The sequence below is a fragment of the Eumetopias jubatus genome, unplaced genomic scaffold (assembly GCF_037043125.1).
Source record: "Eumetopias jubatus isolate StellerSeaLion01/CBP00866 unplaced genomic scaffold, mEumJub1_p1.0 scaffold_1, whole genome shotgun sequence".
In the NCBI taxonomy this organism is placed as follows: domain Eukaryota; kingdom Metazoa; phylum Chordata; class Mammalia; order Carnivora; family Otariidae; genus Eumetopias; species Eumetopias jubatus.
In genome coordinates, this window is record NW_028274807.1 from 204,950,558 (window position 1) to 204,976,646 (window position 26,089).

The following is a 26,089-nucleotide window of genomic DNA, read 5'->3' on the forward strand; positions in this document are numbered from 1 at the left end:
TAGAAAACCTACTAATAGTGTAAAAAAAAAAAAAAAAGATAAACTTATCCTCCAGTGGTTCTTAACTTTATTTTGAGGCTCCATTATTAGATGTAAAGAAGCTTAGACTCTATCTCCTTGGTGAATTAAAAGCTCTAATTTGAGGGGTGCCTGGGTGGCTCAGTCCGTTAGGTGGCTGCTTTCGGCTCTGGTCATGATCTCAGGGTCATGGGATTGAGCCCCATGTGGGGCTCCATGCTCAGTGGGGAGTCTGCTTCTCCCTCTGCCCTTCTCCTTCCCCCCGCTTGTGCTGTCTCTCAAATAAAATCTTTAAAAAAAATAAAAACTCTAATTTGATATTCCTTATTTCTAAAAATATACAAAAATAAAACTTTATTAATGTGAGTATATCAGCTTTCTTTCTTTAGTATTTGTCAGGTTTATTTTTTCTCATCCTTTAAAATTTTCAGCATCTAAGATAAATGTGTAGAAATTTCTTGTAGGTAGCTTAAACATTTGAATTGAAAAAAGGTAACAGTCTATCTTTTGTCCTTTAACTTGACCATTTACATTTATTGTAATTGCTGGCAAATTATATGTATTTCCATGATTTTATTTTGGGCTACTTGAACCTCCTTTGCCATGGAAGAATTATTTTGGATTATTTCTTTTTCATTCCAATTTTTGCCCCTTACTAGTTTGGAAGTTATAGACTAGTTTTATTCTCCTAGTATTTACAGTAACTATTAATATTTTCTATACCACTCAACCAAGTAATATGTCCCACTCCCCTCAAACGATACAGCGATACCTCAGAGATACTGTGGGTTCAGTTCCAAACCATCACCACAATAAAGCAAATATTCCAATAAAGCCAATCAAATGAACTTTGTGGTCTCACAGTGCCTGTAAAAGTTATATCTGCACCATACTGTAGTCTATGAAGCATAAAAAATGCACATACCTTAATTAAAACTGTCTTTTATTGCTAAAAAATGATAAACATCATTTGAGTTTTCAAAGTTGTAACCACTGATCACAGATCACCGTGACAAATATAGTAAGAGTTGGAAATATTGCCAAGAATTACCAAAATGTGACAAAGAGACACAAAGTGAGCAGATGCTGTTGCAAAAATGGTGCTGATAGACTTGTTTAATGCAGAGTTGCCTTCACTTTGTAGAAACGCAGTAAAATGAGGCATGCCTCTACAAAGATTTAAAAACCTTACTCCATTCAACTATTTTTTGCCATTGTTGTCAAATTTGAGAATTTAATCCTACACATTGGACCTTACAATTCTTGCTAATGAAGGTGATGTTCTTTCAGTTGCACTTCTCACCTTTTTGCTCACTGCCTCCTCCTGCGTGTCCGCACTCTTACCTGGTTCATTTTCTTTCTGCCCAAAACAGTTCCCTTAGAGTTTTGTTCAACGAGGGGCTTCACTTCTCTATCCTTCTCAAAAGATATTTCTGTTGGGTGAGCATCTCATCTCTGGGCTGCTGCTTTCTCTCAGAGCCTTGAAGGTGGTGCCCCTGTGGGTCCTGAGTTCCAGGCCGTGGGACTGAGAAGTTGGCTCTCCAACATCGTTATTGCTTTCCATGCTGACTGTAGTTTTCAGCCCCGAATCAGCTGTTTTTTTAATACACCTTGCTTGGGATGTGGTTGGCTTTCTGAGTCCTGGTGAATTGGTGTTTCTCATCAGTTCTGGAAAGTTCTCCACCTCATCCTCTTCAGTGTGCCTCTGCTCTCTCTCCATCCCTTAACCTCCCTTCTCCTCCCATGTTTGGGAAATTCACTGCACTCCATCTTCTAGCTCACCAGTTTTCTCTTTGGCTAGCTGAAATCCACTGTTAGCTGTGTCCAGTGTTCGAAATCTCCACCATTTGCCAATTTCTTAGTTCTATTTGGCTCTTCTACATATGCCCTGCTCCTTGTTCACACTTCAGGATTAAACACACCAATTCTGGGTCTGATGATGCCAACACTGGAAGTCTCTGCTTCTTTTGTGTCCCTTGGCTCCCAAGCACAAGGACAGGTTGTGAGTTTTGATGCCGCTCATACACAGTTCCTGGGATGGGACTGGGCGAGTTCTTCAAGGCTAGGGTTGAAGGCTCATCCAGCAGACCTCCAGGGTCATCACCACCCTGGGCAGCTTTAAACCATTTCGTCCACTGGAGGCCTCTGGCCACCCAAGTAATGCTGGAGTTGCAGACTCGAGTAAGGTCACCATTCACCAGACTAGATTCTCCCCCCTCTTCCTCCCAACAGCCAGGCTAGAGATAATCAAGTTTCCTTTCCATGCCTGGGGAAATCTTATTTTGATTTTGACTTCACCCTCTGAGGTCTTAACAGAGCCACCCTAGTGAAGGCCCGTGAAAACAGAAGACCAAACCCACCTTGTCTAACACAAAAGCTGCTTCCTTCCTGGGGCTCCTGCCTAAGCTGACATTCTGGCCTCTGGTTGCTCACAGACACAGTAATCAGGATTTAACTCATTTTTACATAGTAATTTTCGCTCTTCTTCTTGGAGGATCAGTTTGAGAATCTAGTCTACTATCTGGCCAAAAGCAGAAGTTTATACTTGTTTTTTTTTTTTTTAAGATTTTATTTTTAAAGTAATCTCCACACCCAACATGGGGCTCAAACTCACGACCCCAAGATCAAGAGCCGCATGCTCTGAGCCAGCCAGGCGCCCCTGTAACATTTCTTACAGCATGTGTTTGGGCCCCCTCCATGAAGCTTCTAGAACTCCCAAGAGGAATGAGCTTGTGAAAACAGCTGGGAATTTGTGAAGGGAAAAAATAAAATTTAAGGAGAAAGAACCTGCTGAGCAGCTATGAAGACACACAGGACCACACCAAAGAAATAGCCAGGAGAGGACCAGAAAAGCCGGTGATGGATTAGAGCAGATGCAGAAACAGAGGCCAACACACTAGGGTCTTATTTAGGGAGGAGGGAGTATATAAAATCTGTACCCGGCCTGGGGAAAATCGGCTGGCCCTTTGGGCCTGGCCACCCCTCCATTTCTCTTCATCTCTAAATAAGGCCTAGATGGATAAAAATAAAACTTAAAATTATAAGCAGAGAGAAAAAAACCATGGGAGAATTTGTGTCAGCTGCGAGAAAGGCCTCTCAAAACACAAAAGACGTTTAAAAACTGTGGTTTGAAACCGTAAAAATAAAATGTTTACAGAAAGAGTCGTCATGAAATTGAGAGCTCAATCTGGTAAAAAAGCTTACCACAAAAAGCTTAATGGTTAAGATGGTAAATTTTGTTTTATGTCGTTTAGCACAATTAAAAATTTTTTAAAGTGTATTTTTTTAAAAGATTTTTATTTATTTATTTGCGACAGAGAGAATGAGAGAGAGAGCACAAGAGGGGGGTGGGTCAGAGGGAGAAGCAGGCTCTCCGCCGAGCAGGGAGCCCGATGCGGGACTCGATCCAGGGACTCCTGGATCATGACCTGAGCCGAAGGCAGTCGCTTAACCAACTGAGCCCCCCAGGCGCCCTAAAGTGTATTTTTTTTTTAAAGATTTATTTGTCAGAGAGAGCACACGTGCACTCGCACAAGCGGGGGTGGGGGGGGGGAGCTGCAGGCAGAGGGAGAAGCAGGGAGCCCGATGCAGGACTCAGTGCCATCACCTGATGTATAGATCTGACCTGAGCCGAAGGTAGACGCCTATCCGACTGAGCCACCCAGGCACCCCTAAAAAGTGTATTTAAAAAGCAAAATTATGATGTATAACTGAAAAAAAGATGCCCATGTAATAGAACAGTCGAAGCAGCCCATTACAGATAAAATACATTTTAGAAAACCTCCCTAGTAATAAAACAAATGAAATGAGAATGGGAGGTGGCACCTGTCACTCGGCATTTGGCCAAAGTGAAACCTTGGGCCGTGTGGCCTCCTGTATACACAGTGACCCACTCTAACGCCCCGGGGCTGAGAAGCCCACCCTTACCTGGCAACAGGAAAAAGCGGGCAAGGGGCCACAGCCTGCACGCCCGGCAGCGGAAGTGGGGGGGCCGGCTGTCCCCACACCACACACCATGCCCAGCGAAACACCAGCACTCCCCTTCCCTGTGAGCGGTGGGAGGCGGGTGCAGCGACAACCAAGTGGGCGCAGGGTCGCAGATCCAGGTCCCAGGTGCTGAGCAGCTCCCCCAGACTGCTGCTCCCCTGTTCCCGGGGCCGTTGTGTGCTGAGCTGGGCCCCGGCCCCACCCACAGCGCCCTGGTGGGTCCCATCCCTGTGGGTCCCGGACGGGCTCTCCTGATGTCCGTCTGCACTTCCCAACAGCCTGGCCCCGTCAAGCCCCAACATCCCACATGAAGACAGCCCGACACCAGTTCGGTGGCGCCCACAGGAAGCAGTCAGGTCCCCCACACCAACCCTTTGTAGCCATCTCCCTGCCTGCTGCCGCTGACAGCTCTGGACTGAACTGTGTGCCCCCTGGGTGTTTTTTCTTCTTGTAATTTAAGTGTCTGACTTAAGCTTTGATTGCCCAGGCATCCGCTTCAAAGGTAGCTATCTGGAATAAACCTATCTGCCAGCCACACCGCTTGATAAACAGCCAGCTCTCCGGCCCCCCCCGCCCCCCAGGCTGCCTTGTTTGAGAGCTCTTGGTTGCTTTTGAGAACTGGCCTTTGGGGCCACTTGTTTTTTCCCTTCTGGCGCTTTAAATTCCCACTCCTATGTTTTAGTTTTACCATAAGCAATGAGCCCTGGGAACCCCACGCCCCCATCCTGGACCCCAGTAAAAGCAGAGGCCCAGCCAGGGAACCTCCCACCCCCTCACTGTGTGGCCCGCCCTGGGGGTGCTGTGGGAGCTCCAGGTCTTGTTGGTAAGAAACCTTTACTTTTTTCAGTTTCCTGATGGGTGTTGCCGAAGGGTGTGCAACCACAGGGGCCAGTCCAACCAGACGCTGGATACTGACAGGCTGAGCCCTAACCATACAGACCCCCCGCCTCAACTCCTATGTTTAAGCCCAACTCCCCATCGTGATGGTGTCGTGACAGTGTCTCTGGACGTGGGGACTCCGGGAGATTAGCAGGTAGTGAAGGGGGGGCTCACAATGGGGTCAGTGCTCTCCTAAGAAGGGGAGGTCAGAGAACGTGCCCCCACGCCCCTCCCGCTCCATGTGAGCACCCGGCCAGAAGGCAGCCATGTGCAAGCCAGGAAGCCTCCTGACCAGACCCCGGCCCTGCCGGCACCCTGACTTCCAGCCTCCAGAGCTGCGAGAAACTCCGAGTCCTCTGCGGGAGACGCTCCGCAGCCACACGCAGTGATTCGGGCCACCGCGGCCAGGGAAGGGAGCCGTGTGCCCACCAGCTCCTCTGGGGCCGCCGTCGCAAAGTACCCCAAACAACGGTTCACTCTCACACACTTCTGGAGGCTGACTCTGAAATCAAGTTGCCAGCGGGGTTGCTTCCTTCAGAAAGTTCTAGGGGAGGACCACTCCTCACCCCTCCCAGCTTCTGGAGGCTCCAGTGCTCCTCGGCTTGTGGCCCCATCGCCCCAATCTCTGCCTCCATCTCCACACGGCCTTCCTCTCTCAATGTCACCTCTTTTGTCTCTTATAAGGACACCTGTCATTGGGTTTAGGGCCCATCCAGATAATCCCAAGATCCCTCACTTAATTCCATCTCTCTACTCGGTGACACTCCCAGACATCGGGTGACAGGACAGATGTATGCTTTCTGGGTCGCCATCCACGCCAGGGCACGTGGCATATCCTTGAATGTGCACACATGCAGAGTGCAGGGAAGGGGGGTCTTCAGAAACTGACGTTTTGTGACCACTGGGTTTCCGATTCTTCTTTAAGACCTCTCTGTAGCATGGGACTCCCGGCCAGGAGCATCAGTCATCTCTAGAAACGGAGAGGAACCTGTTTTCCAGCTTTGGAGCACAGAGCCTGGGGTTCCAATCTCACCTTGGTCACGGACTGGTGTGTGGTGGGGGTCCAGCGGCTGCCCAGGGGAACCAGCTTCCCCACGGGGAAAATCAGCTCCTCAAGGTCAGCAGCACGAACAGCTGCCGGTGGTCCCTGCCAGAGAGGCACACCCTCCCCCGGGGCCGGGGGTTCCCATCCGCCACACGGAGGCCAGAGCGTGCCTCCCCCCGAACTGGGGGCCGGCACAGTGATGACAACAGCCCCGGACGTTGCCAAGTCTCCTGTCAGCAGAAGGAATGGAGGCCACGGCCGAGTGGGGTACCTGGTTTATTTCTGATGCAGGGGAGTCTCAGGCAGCAGCCGACTCCGGGCTGGGGCGGGGGGGTGGGGTGGGGGCAGGAGGCTGGCCTGGAGCTAGAACTCCACCTTGCAGGCGGGGAAGGCCTCGTCCTGCATGGACACGGTGCTGTTGCTGCCCAGCACGGTGATGCCCAGCGCCTGGTGCCGCGCATGCGTCTCCTCGTACCACTCGTGCAGCGCCAGGGAATCAAAGGTGGGGATCAGGGTCACCTGCAGGTGGGACAGACGGCCTGACGGTGAGGGGGAGGGGGTCCCCTCTACCCTCCCGGCCCCGCCCCCGACTCCACTCCCAGCATCTCTAGGGCCTTCTCCTGAACACATCTGCTCGGCTTCCCTTCTCTCCCGCCTGGACGTCTGTAGCTGGGGGCCAGCTCATCCCCGAAGCCCCTTCTCTTCCCCACAGCACCCAGGGGAAGGGAGCCTCTCACAGCACAGGAGAGCAGGACTCCCTCTGGCTCCTCCCCTGCACATGCCAGGCTTGATCTCCCGCCGGCCGGCCCACACGCAGCACGGGTGGCCAGGGACCTGGAATCTGCTGCTTCTACCCAAACTTGCCTCACGCTCCAAGGCTCTGCTTCCAGGCCTCCTCTGGGGACAACCCCAGCCCACAGGCTCAATTCTCCCCTTTGTCAGCTGCACTGACACCTCGCCTCTTCCTCCTGGCCCATCACACCAGTCCTGCCCAGCACATGCACCCAGGCTGCTGCAGACAGACGAAGTGGACACCTCTGCGTATGCCTTTGTTTCCATGGCCTTGGGGACACAGCTTAGCCTCTCTGAGCCCTGCTGCCTCTGTGGGTGGGTGAAGGTCGCACATAAGAGGACGTTCAACAGGAAGGTATCAGGAGGTGTGGGTCCCACCTTGTGCCAAGACTGCCTGAGGCCCTGGGGTGGTCACGCACCTGGAGGTCACGGTCCCACTGCTGTTTGCCAGCCAGCAGTGCGTCCAGGACGGCCCGCATGCCCTCTTCCTTGCGCTGGTCCTGGCCACTGATGACATAGCAGAGTGCACGCACCCGCCGGAAGAACTCCTCGTCCACCAGCCGGGCGCTGCTCCCGCTGGGCAGGTAGGCCAGGTCGAGGTAGACAGGGGAGCCGGGAGGGGCTGCTGACCCCCCCGGTCGGCTGCCAGCTGACCCTGTGGGCAAGAAGGATGGCGTCAGTCCCGAGCTCCTGGGACCAGGAAGGGGCCGAGACCCAGGGCCCAGGAAGGGGTTCCCAGCTCTGACTACACCCCTCCAAGTGGTTATAGTTGACAAGCTCTCCGGGGTGTGGGCAGTTATTCAGTGAACTATACAGATACCCCTGGTCATATCTTCAGTGGCCTGGACCCTCCCTGGCTAGTCCCTGGACACAGACATACCCAGGGCCAGAGGTAAGGAAGGTAGGAAGGGGCAATCAGGGAGGGCTTCCTGCAAGAGGAGGTTTTTAGAGCTTCAGCTCCCAAAGCGATCGGTACCTAGAACAATCTGCTGCCTCTGCAGCATCCATCTGTTCTACTCATGGGGCATTTATCGAGCCCTCCTGGGCATTAGGCACTGGGGACACAGCAGTAAGTGAGAGAGACAAAAATCCCTGCTGCCAAGGGCAATGGGGAGACAGAGTTGGTGTGGTAGGGACAGAATTGCAAGAGGGAGACCCAGGATGTGGCACAGCTCTCAGAGCCTCATGCATGGCCTTGAATCCAGAGCCTATGCAAAGGGGGATGAGGCCACCAGTCCCAGGTGTGTCTCATAATCAACTGATTGAAGACATACCTGGATCTTAGGTCCAGGAATCCCAGCCAGATGCTGGGCATCTTATGATCATAAACATTGCCCAGCTCAGGGTGTGGGTCCAGAGGGCTGCCGGGGCATATGTAGAATGAATGAATCCCCCAGCTCTAGGCAAGTGGCATCCTTCACTCATAGCTGGGAACAGCAGTGGTGAGGATCTTAAAAGACTCAGGAAGAGAAAGCCACCGTGGCTATGGAAGGCGCAAGGGAGACAGGAGCCGCAGAGGCGCAACAGGGAAGGGAAGATGAGGGGAGCGTGGGCAGGAGGACAGGGGTAGAGCAGGGACCGGCAGCACGGTCGGCTTTTGTAAACGTAGTTCTACAAGAATGCCCGTTTGGTTACATCCTAAGCTGCTGTTCTGCCACAGTGCAGAGTTGAGTCCTTGGGACAGAGGCCATCTGGCCTGCAAAGCTGAAAATGTTTATCTTCTGCTCTTCTGAGACACAGTTTGCTGACACCAGCACAGAGGGTCAGTCTGTCCGAGGCAGCAGGAGAAGGAGACCCCAAGTGGCCAAATGCCCTGGCAGAAAGAGCCTCGGATGACTCCCAGCCTCCGGGTGCCAGCCCTGCCCCACAGGCCTGGGTAGCACCTGCCACCGTGCTGGGGATCCCTGACCCCATCCGGTGCCTCCCTTGGAATGTGCCCAAGAAGGTTAAGAAGTGGCAGCTCAGGTGGGCACTGAGGCTAGGAACCAATGACAGGCCATGGGGCGAGAGAAGCCAGAACTACGGTCAGGGCCACCCAGGTACCCAGAACAGGTGAGCAAGCACTCAGGAAACGAGCTCAAGTTATGATCACTGCTAACCATCATCGCTGCTCTCCCACCAGCCCCCTGGTACTTCTAGGCCTGCACTGCCCTCCACAGTGTCACCAACCACTGCAACACGGCAGGTATGAGCTGAGACTGAGATGAGCAGGGGTTGCAAAACACATGCAAGGCACCCAGGACTTTTTTTTTTTTTTTTAAAGATTTATATATTTATTTCAGAGAGAGCAAGAGCACAAGCATGAGTCGGGGGCGGGGGCAGGCCGAGGGAGAAGCAGCCCCCCACCGCTGAGCAAGGAGCCCAATGCGGGGCTCAATCCCAGGATCCCAGGATCATGACCTGAGCCCAAGGCAGACACCGAACCGACTGAGCCACCTGGGTGCCCCCAGGCATCCAGGACTTAAGTGTGGCAACGAGAAGCAGAACTAGCTAGTAATTTTTCATATTGATGATGTGTTGGAATAGTCTGATATGGTAGCACGCAGGACAGAGTGAATTCAGCAGGATTCGGGGATGAGGGTGCAGCAGGAAGCACCAGGAATCTGCCTTACCTAGACGACAGGACAGTCGTGCTGCCAGCCCGCCCCCCCAACTTAAGGGAGACTGAAAGGACTGGGAACATTTTTTCACCCTTTCTCCCTCCCACCTCCCTTCATTTTTCGCTTTTTCCCCCTTTTGGGAGCCAGACGTGTAAGGACTAGGCCACTCAAAAGCCACTGTACCGAAGCACTGTATCGTACACCTGAAACTAATGTAACACTGTATGTTAACTATACTGGAATTAAATAAAAACCTTAAGGAAGGGGTGCCTGGGTGGCTCAGTCGTTAAGCATCTGCCTTCGGCTCAGGTCATGATCCCAGGGTCCTGGGATTGAGCCCCGCATCGGGCTCCCTGCTCGGCGGGAAGCCTGCTTCTCCCTCTCCCTCTCCCACCCCCGCTTGTGTTCCCTCTCTCGCTGTGTCTCTCTGTCAAATAAATAAAATCTTTAAAAAAAACAAAAACAAAAAACCTTAAGGAAAAGAAAAAAGTCACTGCATATACAGGAGATTTAGGGTAGTCACCACACACATGGCAAAAAGGTACAGGTTCAGACAGGACTTGAGAAGACCCTCAGTTTCCTTCCTTCTTTTTTTTTTTTTTAAGATTTTATTTATTTGACTGAGAGAGACAGAGAGAGCACAAGCAGGGGGAGTGGCAGGCAGAGGGAGAGGGAGAAGCAGGCTCCCTGCAGAGCAGGGGGAGCCTGATGTGGGACTCGATCCCAGGACCCCAGGATCATGACCTGGGCTGAAGGCAGTCGCTTAACCAACTGAGCCACCCAGGCGCCCGACCCTCAGTGTCTACCTCAGACTGACCCCCAGCAGAGAAGCAGCAATTAACCAGAGAAGCCACACAAACCTCCCCTGGGGAAGGGGGAGATTTGGATTTCCAGAGTTAACACATTATTAAATTTGAATGTCCAATTTTCAACAACAGCAACAATCAAAAGGCATACAAAGAAAAAGGAAAAGTACAGCTTATTCAAAGGAAAAAAAGAAAAAAAAAATCAACAGAAACCAGAAAGGCCTGACGGTGGGCTTACTGGACAAAAACTGTATAAGACAATGGTCTTAAAGATGCTCACAGAAAGAAAGACGTGCAAGAGAACGCTGCATTAACAAAACAGAAATGTCACTAAGGATGTAGAACACATAGAAATAAACCCAAAAGAAATTCTGCAGCTGAAAAGTACAGTAACTGAAATGAAAATTCACCAGAGGAATTCATGATTTGAACAGTGATTTTTGATGATAGGGTGATGGCAATTACCGCGTGTGAGGAACACGGAGAGATGACTGACGACAGTGAACAGCGGCCTAAGGGACTTGTAGGGCAAAGGCCCACGCGCACACGGAGGCCCAGGGGAGTGAAGGGCAGAACGACTACTTGAAGAAATAATGGCCCCAAACTTTCCATATTTGATGAAAGGTGTTAGTATGAACGTCCAAAAAGCTCAACAAATTCCCAGTGGGACGACCTCAAAGAGACCCAGTGAGACCCGCTATAATCCGACTGCTGAAAGACAAAGAGAGAATCTCTTTGAGAGAAAGCAGAGATAAAGGGAAAGTTGATGGCTATAAATATTTTATATTAAAAAAAGAACATCTCAACGTGACAACCCTTCAACCTAAGGAGCTAGAAAAAGAACAAAAGGAAATCCAAAGCCAGCAGAAAAAAGGAAATAATAAAGAGCAGAGATTTTTAAAAATTGAGACTAGAAAAACACAAAAGATAATCAATAAAACCGCAAGTTGGTTCTTCAAAGCGATTAACAAACTTGACAGCCCTTTAGCTAGACTAAGGAAAAAAAGAGAAGACTCAAATAACTAAGTTCAGAAGTAAGAGTGGGGACACTATTACCAACTCTACGGACACAGAAAGCATTATGAGAGTACTGTGAACAGCTGTACAACCACCGAACTCGATGACCCAGAAAAAACACACAGGTTCCTAGAAACACAAAATCTACCAAGACCCAAATCACAAAGAAACAGAAAAGCTGAACAGATTCATTGTTAGTAAGGAGATTGAATCAGTAATTAAAACCCTCCTCAGCTTCATTAAGTTTCCACCAAACATTCATTTTATTTACTTATTTTAAAGATTTTATTTATTTATTTATTTGACAGAGAGAGACACAGCGAGAGAGGGAACACAAGCAGGGGGAGCAGGAGAGGGAGAAGCAGGCTTCCCGCCGAGCAGGGAGCCCGATGTAGGGTTCGATCCCAGGACCCTGGGACCACGACCTGAGCCGAAGGCAGATGCTCAATGACTGAGCCACCCAGGCGCCCCTCCACCAAACATTTAAAGAAGAACTAACACTGATCCTTCTCAAACTTTTCCAAAAACACTGAAGAGCAGGGAACACATCCTAACTCATTCTGAGGCTAGTGTTGCCCTGAGGCCAAGGTCAGACAAACACACTAGGAAGAAAACTACAAACCAATATCCCTTATGAACCTTGATGCAAAAATCTTCAACAAATATTAGCAAGCCAAATTCAGCAGCATAGTAAAAGGATCAGACACTATGATCAAGTGGGATTTATCCCTGGGATGTATGGTTCAACATACCAAAAAAAAAAAAAAAGAGTCAATATAGGCCCACATTGGGTATACAGATTACTTAAAAATAAAAAAAAATTTTTTGAAACATTTTACTTATTTATTTATTTGAGAGACAGCAAGTGTGAGAGAGCACAGCGGGGGGGAGCAGTAGAGGGAGAGGGAGAAGCAGGCTCCTTGCTAAGCAGGCAGCCCGATGCGGGGCTCAATCCCAGGACTCTGGGATCATGACCCGAGCCAAAGGCAGATGCTTAACTGACTGAGACACCCAGGTGCCCCTTAAAAATAAAATCTTAAAAAAAGAGAAAAATCAACACAATACACCACATTAACAAAATGAAGGATAAAAAAAATAATCATTTCAATTGTTACAGAAAAGGCATTAGACAAAATTCAACACTCTTTCATGATTAAAAACCCTCTAAATAAAAAGATTAAAAAAAAAAAACCCTCTGGGCGCCTGTGTAGCTCAGTCGGTTAGGCATCTGCCTTTGGCTCAGGTCATGATCCCAGGGTCTTGGGATCAAGCCCCACATCAGGCTCCCTGCTCAGCGGGAAGCCTGCTTCTCCCTCTCCCACTCCCCCCGCTTGTGTTCCTGTTCTCGCTCGCTCTCTCTGTCAAATAAATAATAAATAAAATCTTACAAAAACCCTCCCAAACCCTCAACAAATTAGGAGTAGCAAAAAACTGCCTCAACATAATACAAGCCATACATGAGAAACCCACAGCTCACATCGCACTTGGTGGTGAAAGACTATAAGCTTTTTTCCTAAGAGCAGGGACAAGGCAAGAAATGTTGGCTTTTGCCACTTCTAGTCAACACAGTACTAGAAATGCTAGCCATGGCAATCAGGCAAGAAAACGAAAAGGCACTGGATCGGAAAAGAAAAAATTAAAAGTTATCTCTGATCACAGAGGATATGCTCTTAGTATAGAAAACTCAAATAATGCGCGCGTGCGCACAAACACACCATCCGCTAGAATAAACAAATCCAGCAAAGTAGCTGGATACAAAATAAACACACACAAATCAGTTATGCTCCTGTATGCTAATAGTGAACAACTTGAAAAGGAAATTAAGAAAACAATTCCATTTACAATAGCATCAAAAAAGAATAACTTAGAAATTAACCAAGAAAATAAAATATACAAGAACTACAAAACACTTCTTAAATAAATGAAAAAAGACATAGAAATTCACAGAAAGACATCCCATGTTTGTGGACTGGAGGACTAAATACCCACTGAGCTGTTGGCACTACCTGAAACGACCTAGAGAGTCAATGCTGTCACGGTCAAAGTGCCAGTAATGGCTTTTTGCAGAAACAGAAAAATCTATCCTAAAATTCCTATGGAATCTCAAAGGATTCCGGAAGGCAAGACACTGAAGAACCAAGTTGGGAGGCCTCACGCTTCCTGATTTGTAAACTCACGACAAAGGGATACTAATCAGGACAGAGTGGTACTGACATAAAGACAGATATGTAACAGGCCAAGGGAACAGAGAGCCCAGAAATAAAACCTTCACATATATGGTAAAATGATGTTTGACAAGGATGCCAAGACTGGTGCTAGGAAAACTGGATGTCCACATGCAAAAAAATGAAGTTGAGCCCTTATTTAGCACCACAGGCAAAAATTAACTCAATTCATCAAGGAGCAAAATATATAGAACTAAAACCATAAAACTCTTAGAACAAAACAAAAGCTTCACGACATTGGATTTGGCAATGATTTTTTGGATAGGACACCAAAAGCACAGGAAAAAAAAAAAGGCAAACAGGACTTTGTGAAAATTACAAACTTTTGTGCAAAGAACACTATCAACAAAATAAAAAAGCAACACACAGAATGGGAGAAAACATTTGCAAATCGTATTAACTGATAAAGGATTACTACCTGGAATATATACAGAACTCTCATAACCCAACAACAAAAAGACAACCGGATTCAAAAAGGGGCAAAGACCTGAATAGACATTTCTCCAAAAAAGATATATAAATGGCCAACAGTACATGAAAAGATGCTCACTAATGAGGGAAATGCAAATCAAAACCACCATGAAATACCACCTCACACCCATCATGTGGCCACTATCAAAAAAAAAAAAATCAGAAAACAGTGTTGGCGAAGATGTGGAGAAATCGGAACGTTTTTGCACTGTTGGTGGGAGTACAGGGTGCAGCCGCTGTGGAACAGTATGGCAGTTCCTCGAAAAAAAATCAAAAATAGAATTACCATCTGATCCAGCAATCCTTCTGGGAATATACCCAAAAGAGTTGAAAGCTAGATCTCCAAAAGATATTTGTCCAACCGTGTTCACAGCAACATGATTCAACAGTAGTCCAAAAGGTAGAAACAACCCAAGTGTCCATCAACGGGTGAATGCATAAGCAAAATACGGTGCATCCACACAATGGAGTATTAGTCAACCTTAAAAAGGAAGGAAATTCTTAAACAAAAAGTGGGGGGGGGGGCGGGGAGGAGAAAATTATGACCCAGACTACAGCATGGATGAGCCAGGGAGACATTCTACTAAGTGAAATAAGACAAATACAGTATGATTTTACTTACACAGGTCCCTAGCATCATCAGGGTCCTAGAAACAGAAAGTGGAATGGTGTGTGCTGGGGATTGGGAGAGGAGGAACGGGAGTTAGTGTTTAATGGGGACAAAGTTTGAGTTTTGCAAGATAAAAGGAAGCCTGCACAGGGATGGCGGTGATGGCTGCACAACGTGAATGTGCTTAACGCTGAACTGCGTGCTTAGGAACGGCCACGGTGACGTCATGTCGTGTACATTTCATCACAACTAAGGAAAACCGGGAGAAAAGTTACCACAGCATACCCGAGACTGCTAGCCTCAGAGTCGGCTTACAGGGTGGCCCCTGGCTGGAGTCTGGGGGACTTAGATCTCAGAAAGGTCCCCACTGCCTGCGCAAGGGTGCCTCGCTGCTCGCTGCCCCCACCCCAGGTCCTGCAGCGCTGCGGCTCCTGCTGAAGCCCTGCTTCCCCCTCTCTGAGAATCCTGGAATTTGGGTGCATGTCAGGCAGAGGGGGCCAACGTGCCCAGCCCCCACTAGAAACCCTGGGCACACCAGTCTCTAATGAGCCTCCCTGAGAGGCGCCACCTCCCATGGGTCATCGCGGTTCGCCACTCCGGCATTAAGGTACATGATGTGACTACGCTGGGAGACGGCTCTAGAAGCCTGTGCCTGGATTCCCTCTAGGGACTCCCCGCCCCTGCCGCACCCCAAGCCTCTTGCCCTCACTGATTCTGTTCTGTATGTTTTCGCTCTAATACAGTTCAGCCACAAGGACGACAGTATCCCTAGTCCTCCCAGCCCAGCATCCAACCTGGTGGTGGTGGGCTTGGGAACCTCCACACAAAGGGGTTAAATATACTATTAAAATTAATTACACAGTGGCGCCGGGGTGGCTCAGTCATTGAGCGTCTGCCTTTGGCTCAGGTCATGTCATGATCCCAGGGTGCTGGGATCGAGCCCCGCATCGGGCTCCCTGCTTGGTGGGAAGCCTGCTTCTCCCTCTCCCACTCCCCCTGCTTGTGTTCCCTCTCTCGCTGTGTCTCTGTCAAATAAATAAATAAATAAAAATCTTAAAAAAAAAAATAAAGTAGGGACGCCTGGGTGGCTCAGTCGTTAAGCGTCTGCCTTCGGCTCAGGTCATGATCCCGGGGTCCTGGGATCGAGCCCCGCATCGGGCTCCCTGCTCTGCGGGGAAGCCTGCTTCTCCCTCTCCCACTCCCCCTGCTGTGTTCCCTCTCTCGCTGTGTCTCTGTCATATAAATAAATAAATAAAATCTTTAAAAAAATAAAGTAAATAAAATAAAATTAATTTCACCTGTTTCTTCTTACGTACTGTGGCCCCAGCAAGTTCAGGAGAACAGATATGCTCACTTTATGTTTCCCCCAACGGCACTGCTTGAATGCCTCGGAATTACAAATGCCTGAATGGTGAACCAGAACTTCCGTTTTATATGAGAAACTGAGGCCCAGAGAGGGTGGCAGGTGTGGCTGAGGCCACACAGCAAGTAGGGAAGAAAGACTTGGGCCAGTAACCCACTGCAGGACTCCAGCTCCCGGGTACTTACCAGAGGGGCCCCGAGCGGTCGTCTTGGGGACTGAGGACTTTCTGGACAAAGGTACCCGACCTCCCTTGTCGCTGGGCTCACTCCGGGTGCTGAGCGGCCGACCGGCCCGGTCTCCTCCAGCCAGTCCCCTGGTTTTGGCAGTGGTCGCTGGAGTGGCTTTGGCGGCGGCAGCGCTGGGGTTAGGGCGGGCCAGGGACTTCCGGGTACGGCTGAGGCCCGCCGTCAGCCGGGCCTGCTCAGGGGGCAGCATCTCGGGGTCCACCATGCAGATGCTGGGTGGGGTGGGCAGCGGTGGGGGGAACTTGAGGGCCTCGGGCAGGGGGTCGCGGCGAGGGACCCCAAAGCCCTCCATGTCCTCGTCTGAGTCCGCAGGGCCGGGGGCGGCAGGCAGGGGGTCTGAGTCAGACAGGGTGGGCAGGGACTCGCTGACGGATGTGGGCGGTGTCTCCTCAGCCCCTGGAGCGTCTGCCCGCTCCTGGGACCGAGCACTGCTATCGGAGCTGCCAGGGGATGCAGGTGCTGGTGCCATGGGCACAGCCTTTCGGTGCTCAAACTCGCAGGGTGACACCAGGCAGAGGTCCACATCGTGTGGGGAGGCCGATCGCCGGACCCGGGGGCCACGAAGTGGGAGGCTCAGCCCCGCTTCGCCCGTGGTGGCAGGTGGCGGCGGCAGCACCTGCTCGAAGGAGACGGACAGGGACTCGTCTACCTCCGTGGAGTGTGGGGAGCCCACCTCAGCGGGCAGCGAGGGCGTGGTCACTGTGGGTGAGGCATCTGGCCCGGCCTCCCCGCCGCGCAGCGGGCTCAGCGACAGCCGCCCGCTGCCCTCAGTCGGGCCCTGCTGGGCTCCGGTAGGCGAGGGTGTACGTGGCCGGGGGGTGCCGGCATCCAAAAGCAGTTCCAGCGCCTTCTCCTCCAAGGCGCCGCCATCCTCCCCGGCCGGGCTTAGCCCCAGCTCCAGGCTGCTCTCCTGGCTGGGTGTGTCCACCAGCTGGGGGGCTGGGGAACTACAGGCCTCTGCTGGGGGGCTGGCCTCTCCACACCGGAAGCTAGGGGGGCTGCGGGGCCCATTCTCCGCCGGCGGGACCCCTGGGCGGGGGATATTGGGTGCTCTGCGGGGCCTGGGGGCGGCCGGGGCACCCGCCTTCTTCACACTCACTGAAGAAGAGGCCGCCCGGCGTACCTCCCGGGGCTGGGTCCGAAGGGCGCTTGGCTTGGGGTCCTTCTTCACCTCCCGGGGGACCCTGGCTTCTTTCTCAGCCCTGCGGGGGGCCTCAACCCGAGGCGGGTCCTTCCGGGCCAGCCCGGGGCGCTCCAGGGCCGGCCTGCTGGGTGCTGTTGTCCGGCCTTCTCTTCTCGAGCTGTCCCGGGAGCCCACGCTTTCCTTGCTCTCGGCTCGTCGAGGCCCCACCAAGTCCTGGGGGGTCACCACGGGCTCCCGCAAGAAGCCCAAGTGCTGCAGGCGGACCAGGCCGTCCAGAAGGCGGGCGGGCGGAGTGCAGCCAGGGAACAGCACGCGCACCACCTTCTCCGTGGGGCCCGCGGGGTGCCACACCAGCAGGGCGCACACAGAGGCCAGCGGGCGGTCGGCAGCGGCCGCGGGCGGGTGCAGCACGTACATGTCCAGCCGGCCCACACCCATCTTCTGGAAGAGCACGGTGGGCTCGGCCGGGAGCGGCCCGCGGTTCAGAGTCAGTGGTGTGATGCCCAGCCGGGCCAGGAGGCTCAGGGCCAGCTCCGCCTCGTCCTCGCCGCTCATGAGGCGAGAGGCGGCAACGCGGGCGTTGAGGAACACAACCCCCAGGTTGGGGGAGATGAGCCGGCGAAGCCGGTCGTCCCCGGACCCCCCACCGGCCGCCGCCTCCTCGCGCTCTGCCAGCTTGCGCCGCAGGAGACTGTTGAGGCCTGGGAGGCTGTCGGCGCCCGCATGGGTCACCAGCACGGCGTCCACCCGATCCAGGTGCCGCACCAGCTTCCAAAAGCTTGACTTGGGGTTGGAACCACCATTGACCAGCACGGTGAAACCATTGACGGCGAAGAAGGCGGCGTCGCCGAGGCCGCCAGGGAAGATGTAGCAGCAAGGCCGGGCGAGCCTGAGGAAGCCCACGGACGCCGGCGGCTCGAGCAGCTCAAAGGGAGACGGTGGCTCCAGCGATTCCGCCACATACTCCAGGAACTCGCGCAGGCCCTCGGACGCCGGCAGCTGCATGGGCGGGTTCCACCGCAGCCGGAGCGTGCTGTGGAGGCCAAGCCCTTCAGGCGCCAGCTGGGCCCAGTCGCCGAAGGTCGGGCAGGTGATGGTGAGCTTGGGAAGGTCTGCAGGTGGGGGTGTGGATGCCAGGAGATCCCGGATCTGCAGAAGGCGGTCATGGTTAGAAGCCTCCGGGGCCTGGGAGAGTCCCTTGCTCAACCCCTGGCACCCTTAGGACAAAACCCAGCCCTCCCCATAGTCCACAGAGACGTATGGTCCTGCCTCACCACCTGCTTCCCTCCCCCACCCTTTCTCTTACTCTCCCTGCCCCAGGGCCTTTACACTTGCTGTTCTCTTCCCACAGCACAGCTCCCTCCAGGGAAGACCTTCTGCGTCCCCTGCCTCCGCATCTGGTTCTTATCTCACCCACCACTGCATCACTCTCGTAAATGTGAAAAGGTGGTTTACCAGAGTTTTGCTCATTTGCCCCACCCAGTCTAAGGACTCTAGAAAGGACCCTGCCCTGCTGGGACCTAGAACCTGGGGTGCCACTTGAAGTCTCTGGGAGGTCTGCTGATCTACAGGCCTAGCCTCAAACCACATGCTGCAGTGGGCAAGGGAACTGAGCCCCAACAACAGAAGGGACTGTTCCACAGAGGAGGGGATGGGACGTGGTGGGGGGGGCAGGTCACTAGGGCCACACAGCCCGATGGGGACAAGCCAGGATTCAGAGCCAGGGGAAGCAGGATGAGGAGGAGGAGACTTACCTCTCTGTCCCCTAGGACCTGGAGGAAGTGGCGGGGCGAGAAGCCCCCTGTCTGGAGTAGCAGCTCCCCTGTCTCTTCCAAGCAGGGCCCAGCCAGTACCAGCAGCTTGTGAGGGGCAGGGTCAAGCAGAAGATTCCGGAGCTGGGGAAGGGGAGACGGTTAAAGCCCCTACTCTGTGCAGTGACAAAGCCTGCACCGCCCCTTGGAATGGCCTCCAACCCCAAATCTACATATAACCACCCCAGCCCACTACTCAACAGGAGGCTGGAAGGCTACCCTTTGGGCCCTGAGCCCTGCACCCCACCCCAGACAAACTCCTGCTGCTCAACCTAAAGCCAGGCTCCAGTGCCTCCTCTTCCTAGAAGCTCACATTTCTGGACTCCCTCCAGCCCACCTGTCTCTCCGGCCCAGCCTCAATGCCATGGGGAGGAGGGTATCTGCGTCTGGCTCTATCACCTTCAGAGTTCCCCGAGGAAACAAAATGGAGCATTTTTGATCAGAGGAATCAACCTGTACAAGGGTCTCTAGAGGGGTGTCCTGGGGCCCTATCTTGTTCACCTTTCCCATGGATAACTGGGAGAAAAACACATATGTCCACAAATTACAAGTGTTAAGAAGTCAATTTAGACAACTCCTGGAGCCCAGTCAGGAGGGAGGCACAAGACGCAAACACCAGTCAAGTCCCACCTTCCTGACATTCCCTGCTCCGTTCCTTCCTCCCAAACTCCAGTCTTTCCAGACTTTACCCGCTCCCACCATCACCCCTGAGGAGGAAATAAGCTGCAGCCAAGGCCATCTGGGGAGGCCTCCTAAAGGAGGGGGCGATGCTAGTGGGTGTCAAGAGGATTTCAAACAGCACAAAGCTAGGGAGGCAGGAAGGCAAGGCTTGGGAGGGTGCCGGTCCCAGCAGCCTGCTCCCTCCAGGAGAGGACTATTCCCTACCTCGTCACATAGGGACTTGTCTGATGGGTTCAGGAGGACCAGGGTCTCCAGGGTGTCTCCGCGGTGGTGAAGGCTCCGCTGGCCTGTAGGGGAATTGGGTGCAGTGAGTGTGGGGCTGGGCCATGTGCACAGGGCCGGGCTGTCCCAGTGTCGAACCCTGCCTCCCTATGTGACTCCAGGCAGCCACAAGCCCCTCCAGGACTCTGCTTCCCGGGAACCCCAGCCAGGGGTCATCTGAGGATCAACATGGTAGGGCTGCAGGTCAGGATGAGGCAAGAACAGGAAACCTGCCTTGGCAAGCCTCACACTGGAACGAGCAGTGACAACAGACCTCCAACAGGCTCGCAGGCCCCAAATTCACAGCAGTCAGCCCTATGGCAGATGCCACCGTCACCCCCATTTTATAGGCAAGAAGCCTGAGCCCAGGGAGGGCCAACAAGGTACACCAGGAAGAGGTCAGACGTGGGCAAGGACTCCGAGGCAGGACTGTATGAGGATCAGGAAGTGGCAGGTGAGGCCAGAAAGAGGGAAGCATGGGGGGCAGAGAGGCCTCCTGGGCCACAAAGAGGGGAGTGGGAGTGATTCTGGAATCTGAACCCTGGTCTGCCCCCCAGAGCCCAGATGTTTCAAAAATGGAGCCCCAGGCCTGAGGCTGGGGACCTTTTGGCACTGGTCAACCTTTTATCCATTTATCACATGCTTATCATGTACGGATATTGCCCCATTCCGGTGGGGAAACCAAGGCAAACAGAGAGGAAGTAGCTGCTACCGTCACACAGAGCAGATGGGATTTCCAGCCCCCGCCCCCTCACTCCTGTGAGGGGTCAGGAAGCCACCAGGAACAGCTAGGACAATTAGACGAAGGGCCCTTCCTTCCCCTCCTGCAGCAGCCTGGGGCTGACTCAACAGGCTGGCTGAGGCAAGAGGGGCTGCGGCTGACACCTGGAACCTGCCCAGCAGCTGCTCCGTGCAGTGGGTCACCCAGGCATCCCGAACCCTTCCTCGATCTTGCTCCTTTCCCAGCTCCCCATCTACTGAGCACCTACTGTGCACCCAGCCCTGTACGGGGCTCACAGCCATGAGCCAGACACAGTCCCTGCTACAGAGGGCCCACCCTCCACCCTTCAGGCCCACTCAGCAGCCCCTCACTTTCAAATATCTTCACTTTGCCTGGGCCCTTCCCTCCACTTGACACACCAGTCCCAGATGCCTCTCATCCAAAGAACCCACTCTTGGAGGTCGCCCTGTCCCCCACCCCTCAGCTGCCTCATCGGCAAAATGCGAACAAAAATACGAGTTCCTGCCTCGTGTATAGCTGATGACCAAGGGAGTTAGCACTGGGTCAGGGCCCGCCCCTGCTCCAACGCTGTAGACCGCCAGCCATATTATTACCGTTGTTTACAGCGATACCTGCCCCCCCATGCCTGGCACATAGCAGGCACTCAGAGAACACCTGCCCAGTGAATGAGTGGAAGGGGAGCAGCTGAGGCATGCAGGGTCTCCAGTCTCACCTTTCACGATGCTGGAGAAGGTGGCGGAGTGCCGGGACACGAAAACCTTGAGCTGCTCATCAAGGCTGCAAATGCCAGGGTCAATGTCCCAAGACCGGATACCTGTTGGTAGGCAGCGGGGCAGGAGAAGTGAGGTGGGGAATCAGCTGGGCTCCTCTGTCCCCAGAATAGTTCAATAACAAGCATCTGGCAGGTAGGAGCAATCCCAAGCCCCTCCCCTCAACCTGCCCCCCAGTGCAACAGCCTGGAGATGAGACTCAGAACCACCCAAAGTGCCCTTGGATCTCTCTGCATCTGCGTCAAGGAACCCAAAGCATAACTCGGCATTTCACAGAGAAGACTCAACATCAACAAGAAAGCTCCCACCTCCTAAACAGTCATCTCGACCCCTCCATCATCTCCCCCACCCCCATCACTGGTCTCTCAGCTCCTCCACCCAGTCAGGGCCAAACATGCTCCCACCTCCTGGCCTTTGCGCCAGCGACTCCCATTTTCAGGATGCCCTTCCCTCTGCCTCTCTAACCTCAGGTCCTCAGCCCTTTGCATCCTTCTGAGCACTTCTGACAGCAGGTGAGTTTAAAACTTGTTCCATCTCCTCGCCCACTTTGGGTCCAACCCCCTACCAGACTGTTGGCCCTGTGAGAGCAGAGCTGAACCTGCCTGTGGTCCCCACACTATCCCTGCGCATGGGGCGGTGGGGAGGGGGCCAGGAGGAGCCAGGCACAGACGACGACATTCCCAAGCGCAAGAATAGAAGTGTGCGCTGCCTTCCTATTTTTAATACAGGCGCCAGACCGCAGGCCCTGCCCATCTGATAGGGGGTAGGGGGGAAATGAATGGCCTCCAAACACGGTGTGGGGTGCACCACACCCGCCGGTTCCACCGTGCCAAGAGGCTGCAGGTGAACCTTGCAGGTGCACCTATGACTCACCTCCCCAGATGCCAAATCCCCTGGGCACGCCACGCCCGCCCACACCCCAATTAGCAAGCTCCCTGTGAAGCAACGGAAAGTGGGCCCCGGGGCTCCAAGCCCAGCCTCCCCACCCCTGCTCCTTCTTCCAGGACGTCTAGGCTGCTAAGACCGGGGAATTCGAGGCGACCCCACCCTCCCCCCGGCGGGCCCGGCGGGCGGGAAGAGGAGCCGTCGTCTGTGTTGCCCAATCACGCGGGTCCTAAAGCCCGGGCCCGTGTCCCGTCCCTGAGCTGCACCCCGGTCGGGGCGGGGCAGCCCAACCCAGGCCCGGGCGCCGCCTCCCCCGTGGGCACCCAAGGCTTCAGCCCATGCCGTGCGCCTAACGGTGAGGAAGACCGAGCCTCCCGGCCCCAGGATCCCGCCGCCCCCCCCTCCCCGCCCCCAACCCGGCCGCCCCACCCCCCGGCCCTCGGGCCGAGACGCGCGGCCGCGCCCGCCTCCCGCACCCCGCGCCCCCAGGCCGGCCCGACCTCGTTCGAGCTCCTCCAACACATAGGTAAGCAGCCCCGAGCACCCGCACTCGCCGCCCACCACGAGCAGCAGCGAGCTCGGCGCCTGGGGCGCCCCGGGGCCCGCCGCCGCTGCCGCCGCCATCTTCGCGCCGCACTGACGCTCCGAGCGCCCACCCCGCTGGCCCCGCCCCTTAAAGGGGCCGAACCGGAAGAACTGAAGACCCCGCCCGGAAGCCCCCTCGCCCCTAGAACTTGCACTTTCGGCCCTTTCGGGTCTTGGAAGCTGGGGACGGGAGCACCGCGGTGGTTGGCAGATTCTTGGTTCTCCACTTTGGCCACCCCCTCCCAAAAGATCATTCCCTCGTCCGTCCATCCATCCATCCATCCATCCATCCATTCATTCAACAAGCTTTGACTGCATGCCTACCACGTGCTCCCTGGGAACTCATCGCATCACAGTAGGCCCAGTCAGAACCGGGTCCACATGCTTCTAGCTCCTTGGGTCAGGGCTTGAACAGAGAAAAGAAAGGTATCTTATAGCTAGGGCTTTAAGGGATGTGTAGGAGTTTGCCAGGTATGAGTGGTGGGGCAAGAGCATTTGAAGCAGTCGTTAGAGCATGTGTAAAGTTTTAAAGGTAGGAAAGTACATTCCGGAGCACTCCGGGTCTTGGAGCAGGGTAACACGCTTGCACCTATGTGCCAGACATTTTACTCCGTTAGCTCATTGGATAAATCTGTGAGGTAGGTAATGTTATTATGGTCGTTTCAGAGAAGAAACGGAGGCTTGGAGAAATGAAGTCATCAGCTCCTTAAGTGGTAGAACAGAGTTGAACCCAAGTGAGTCTGATTCTAGATCCAGCCTGTGGCAGACACTGACTGCCTGTCTCACATGGGTACCCCTCCTTCCCCAAACAATCTCATTCAACCCTTTTTAAAAACGATTTTATTTATTTGAGAGAGAGAGAGAGAGCTCGGGTGTGCTTGCGCACAAGCAGGGGAAGGGGCAGAGGGAGAAGGAGAAGCAGACTCCACTGAGCAGGGACTCCCCCTACCTCCAAGCGGGGCTCCATCCCAGGACCCTGGGATCATGAGCTGAGCCGAAGGAGCTGCTTAACCAACTGAGCCGCCCAGGCGACCCTCATTAAATCCCTAAAACTATGGTGGCCACTATTTTAAAAATTAAGTTGCATCAAACTTTTTTTTTTTTAAAGATTTTATTTATTTATTTGACAGAGAGAGACACAGCGAGAGAGGGAACACAAGCAGGGGGAGTGGGAGAGGGAGAAGCAGGCTTCCCGCCGAGCAGAGAGCCTGATGTGGAGCTCGATCCCAGGACCTTGGGACCATGACCTGAGCCGAAGGCAGACGCTTAACGACTGAGCCACCCAGGCGCCCCTGCATCAAACTTTTTGACGGTTGCCTGTGCTCAGGAAGGGCTGGGCTGTCCCTCTTGGGAGTGAGGTCTCCATCTCTGGAGGTACACAAAACAGAAATGAAAAGCCCTGAGAAACATTATCAGCCCCCTGCTGCCCTTCATAATCTAGGGTTGTTCAGCCCAACTTCCTCCCTGGTCAGTGTATAACAGTCGCTGGCCATGTGCTGTCTAACGTTCTAGTACTCCACTTCCTCTCTCTCTTTTTGGCCCTGGCATTCTTCCTCTATCCCAGTCCCTCCTTCTTAGCGCCCTCCCCTGTGTCCTGGCTGCCTGTGATTTCTTCCATTATTGCTATGAGCAATAATAGGAGTGGGAGTGTCTATGTCAGGCTCTATCTCACCTGTCAGGCTGGGAGCTCAGTTGGAGGTGGGATCAGGCAGAGACCTCTCTGAAGCCCTGACCTTTTGCAAGACAAGGCTGAGTACCCCAGAAATGCATGATAAAGGCTTGTGGAATGGGGGTGAAAAGCCCATTTGTCCACCATTCATTTATTCATTTATTCCTTCATGTGTATTTATTGGTTGAGTTAGAACTTGAACCCAGGACTTTCTGACTGAAATCTATGCTCTTCCTCCTGCCCAAGGCTGTGAGTTATGATTGTTGCTATTAATCCTAGTTTGTCTTAAGGGGCCCTGAAGTGTGAGGATGTTCTCCACCAGGGTGTCTGATTTGGGAGGAAAGGTCCTCCCCAAGGACTCTGGGGGCTGATGTTCTCAGTGTTCTGGAGTCCTGAGGTTTTTCTGTCCTGGAGTGTCATCCAGGTTGATGACCCCTGTATGGGAAATGTGGGGAGCATCCTCCCAGAGATGAAGCATCTGGAGGAATCATTTCTGAAATCCCAGGCACCAGACTCAGGTCACTACCCTCCTGCCTTTGTCTACACCCAGCTCCATGCCTGTTTCAAGGTCATCCATCCCTAGAGGGATCAGATGATAGCATTTGTGGGGAAAATGGAGCCCTCAGCCCTCAAGACTGCTGGACATTCTTGTTTTCCTACCCCAGCAGTTCTTTTTTTTTTTAAACATTCTTCTTGAGTTTTGTTTTTTTTTTTAAAGATTTTATTTATTTATTTGACAGAGAGAGACATAGCGAGAGCAGGAACACAAGCAAGGGGAGTGGGAGAGGGAGAAGCAGACTTCCCGCAGAGCAGGGAGCCTGATGTGGGACTCAATCCCAGGACCCTGGGATCATGACCTGAGCCAAAGGCAGACGCTTAATGACTGAGCCACCCAGGCGCCCCATCACTCTTCTTGAGGTTTAACATAAGGCATGCGCAAGTTCATAAATGTCTAAAGTGGAGATTGACAAGGGCGATGACCCTCTGGTCAGGATCTAGGACATGCCCAGCCCCTGGAAGTTGCTTGGACTTTCCAGTTGATGTTCCCCTCCCTCAAGGCAACCACTGCCCTGACCTTTGTCATTATAGGTGAGTTTCACCTGGTTCTGAATTTCACATAAATGGGATCACAGAGGGTGTCCGCTCTTGGATCTCACTTCTCTTATGGTGAGGCTCAAGCGTTGCTCCTTTTCGTGGCTAGGTAGTATCCTCTGGTACCATTTTTATGTTGCAGCAAAATACATACAACATATAACTTATTTTAACCATTTTAAAGATATAATTCAGTGACACGTAGTACATTTAGTTCACAATGTCGTGCAACGTTCACTGATACTAGCTCCAGAACACTTGCATCCACTTAAAAGGAGACCCCATTCCCATTAGCCATCACTCCCCATTCCCCTTCCCCCAGCCTCTGGCAACCAATATTCTACTTTCTATAGGTCTGTCTGTTCTGGACATTTCATACACTATGTGGCCA

General features: G+C 53.0%; 1 protein-coding gene across 2 annotated transcripts; it reads right to left on the reverse strand.

Annotated features, from left to right (window-relative positions):
* Positions 1-944: 944 nt before the first annotated feature.
* MAP1S (microtubule associated protein 1S) lies at positions 945-22,984 on the reverse strand. Of its 2 annotated transcripts, XM_028087179.2 has the most exons (8): positions 22,853-22,984; positions 21,410-21,511; positions 19,899-19,981; positions 18,957-19,097; positions 15,999-18,351; positions 7,141-7,376; positions 6,794-7,030; positions 945-6,448 (listed from the first exon to the last, which is right to left on the reverse strand). In XM_028087179.2, the coding sequence occupies exons 1-8, from the start codon at positions 22,974-22,976 to the stop codon at positions 6,293-6,295; spliced, it is 3,432 nt and encodes a 1,143-aa protein (XP_027942980.1). In that variant the 5' UTR covers positions 22,977-22,984; the 3' UTR covers positions 945-6,292. The 2 variants fall into 2 exon arrangements, with proteins under 2 accessions (XP_027942980.1, XP_027942981.1); XM_028087180.2 differs by lacking the exon at positions 6,794-7,030.
* Between the last annotated feature and the right edge of the window lie 3,105 nt (positions 22,985-26,089).

Coding starts and splice junctions, on each gene's coding strand:
- MAP1S (XM_028087179.2), bottom strand. CDS start 22,976: ATGGCGGCGGCAGCGGCGGCGGGCCCCGGGGCGCCCCAGGCGCCGAGC. Junction 7,377..15,998: donor GACCGCTCGGGGCCCCTCTG/GTAAGTACCCGG, acceptor TCTTGCCCACAG/GGTCAGCTGGCAGCCGACCG. Junction 7,031..7,140: donor AGTGGGACCGTGACCTCCAG/GTGCGTGACCAC, acceptor ACCCACCCACAG/AGGCAGCAGGGCTCAGAGAG.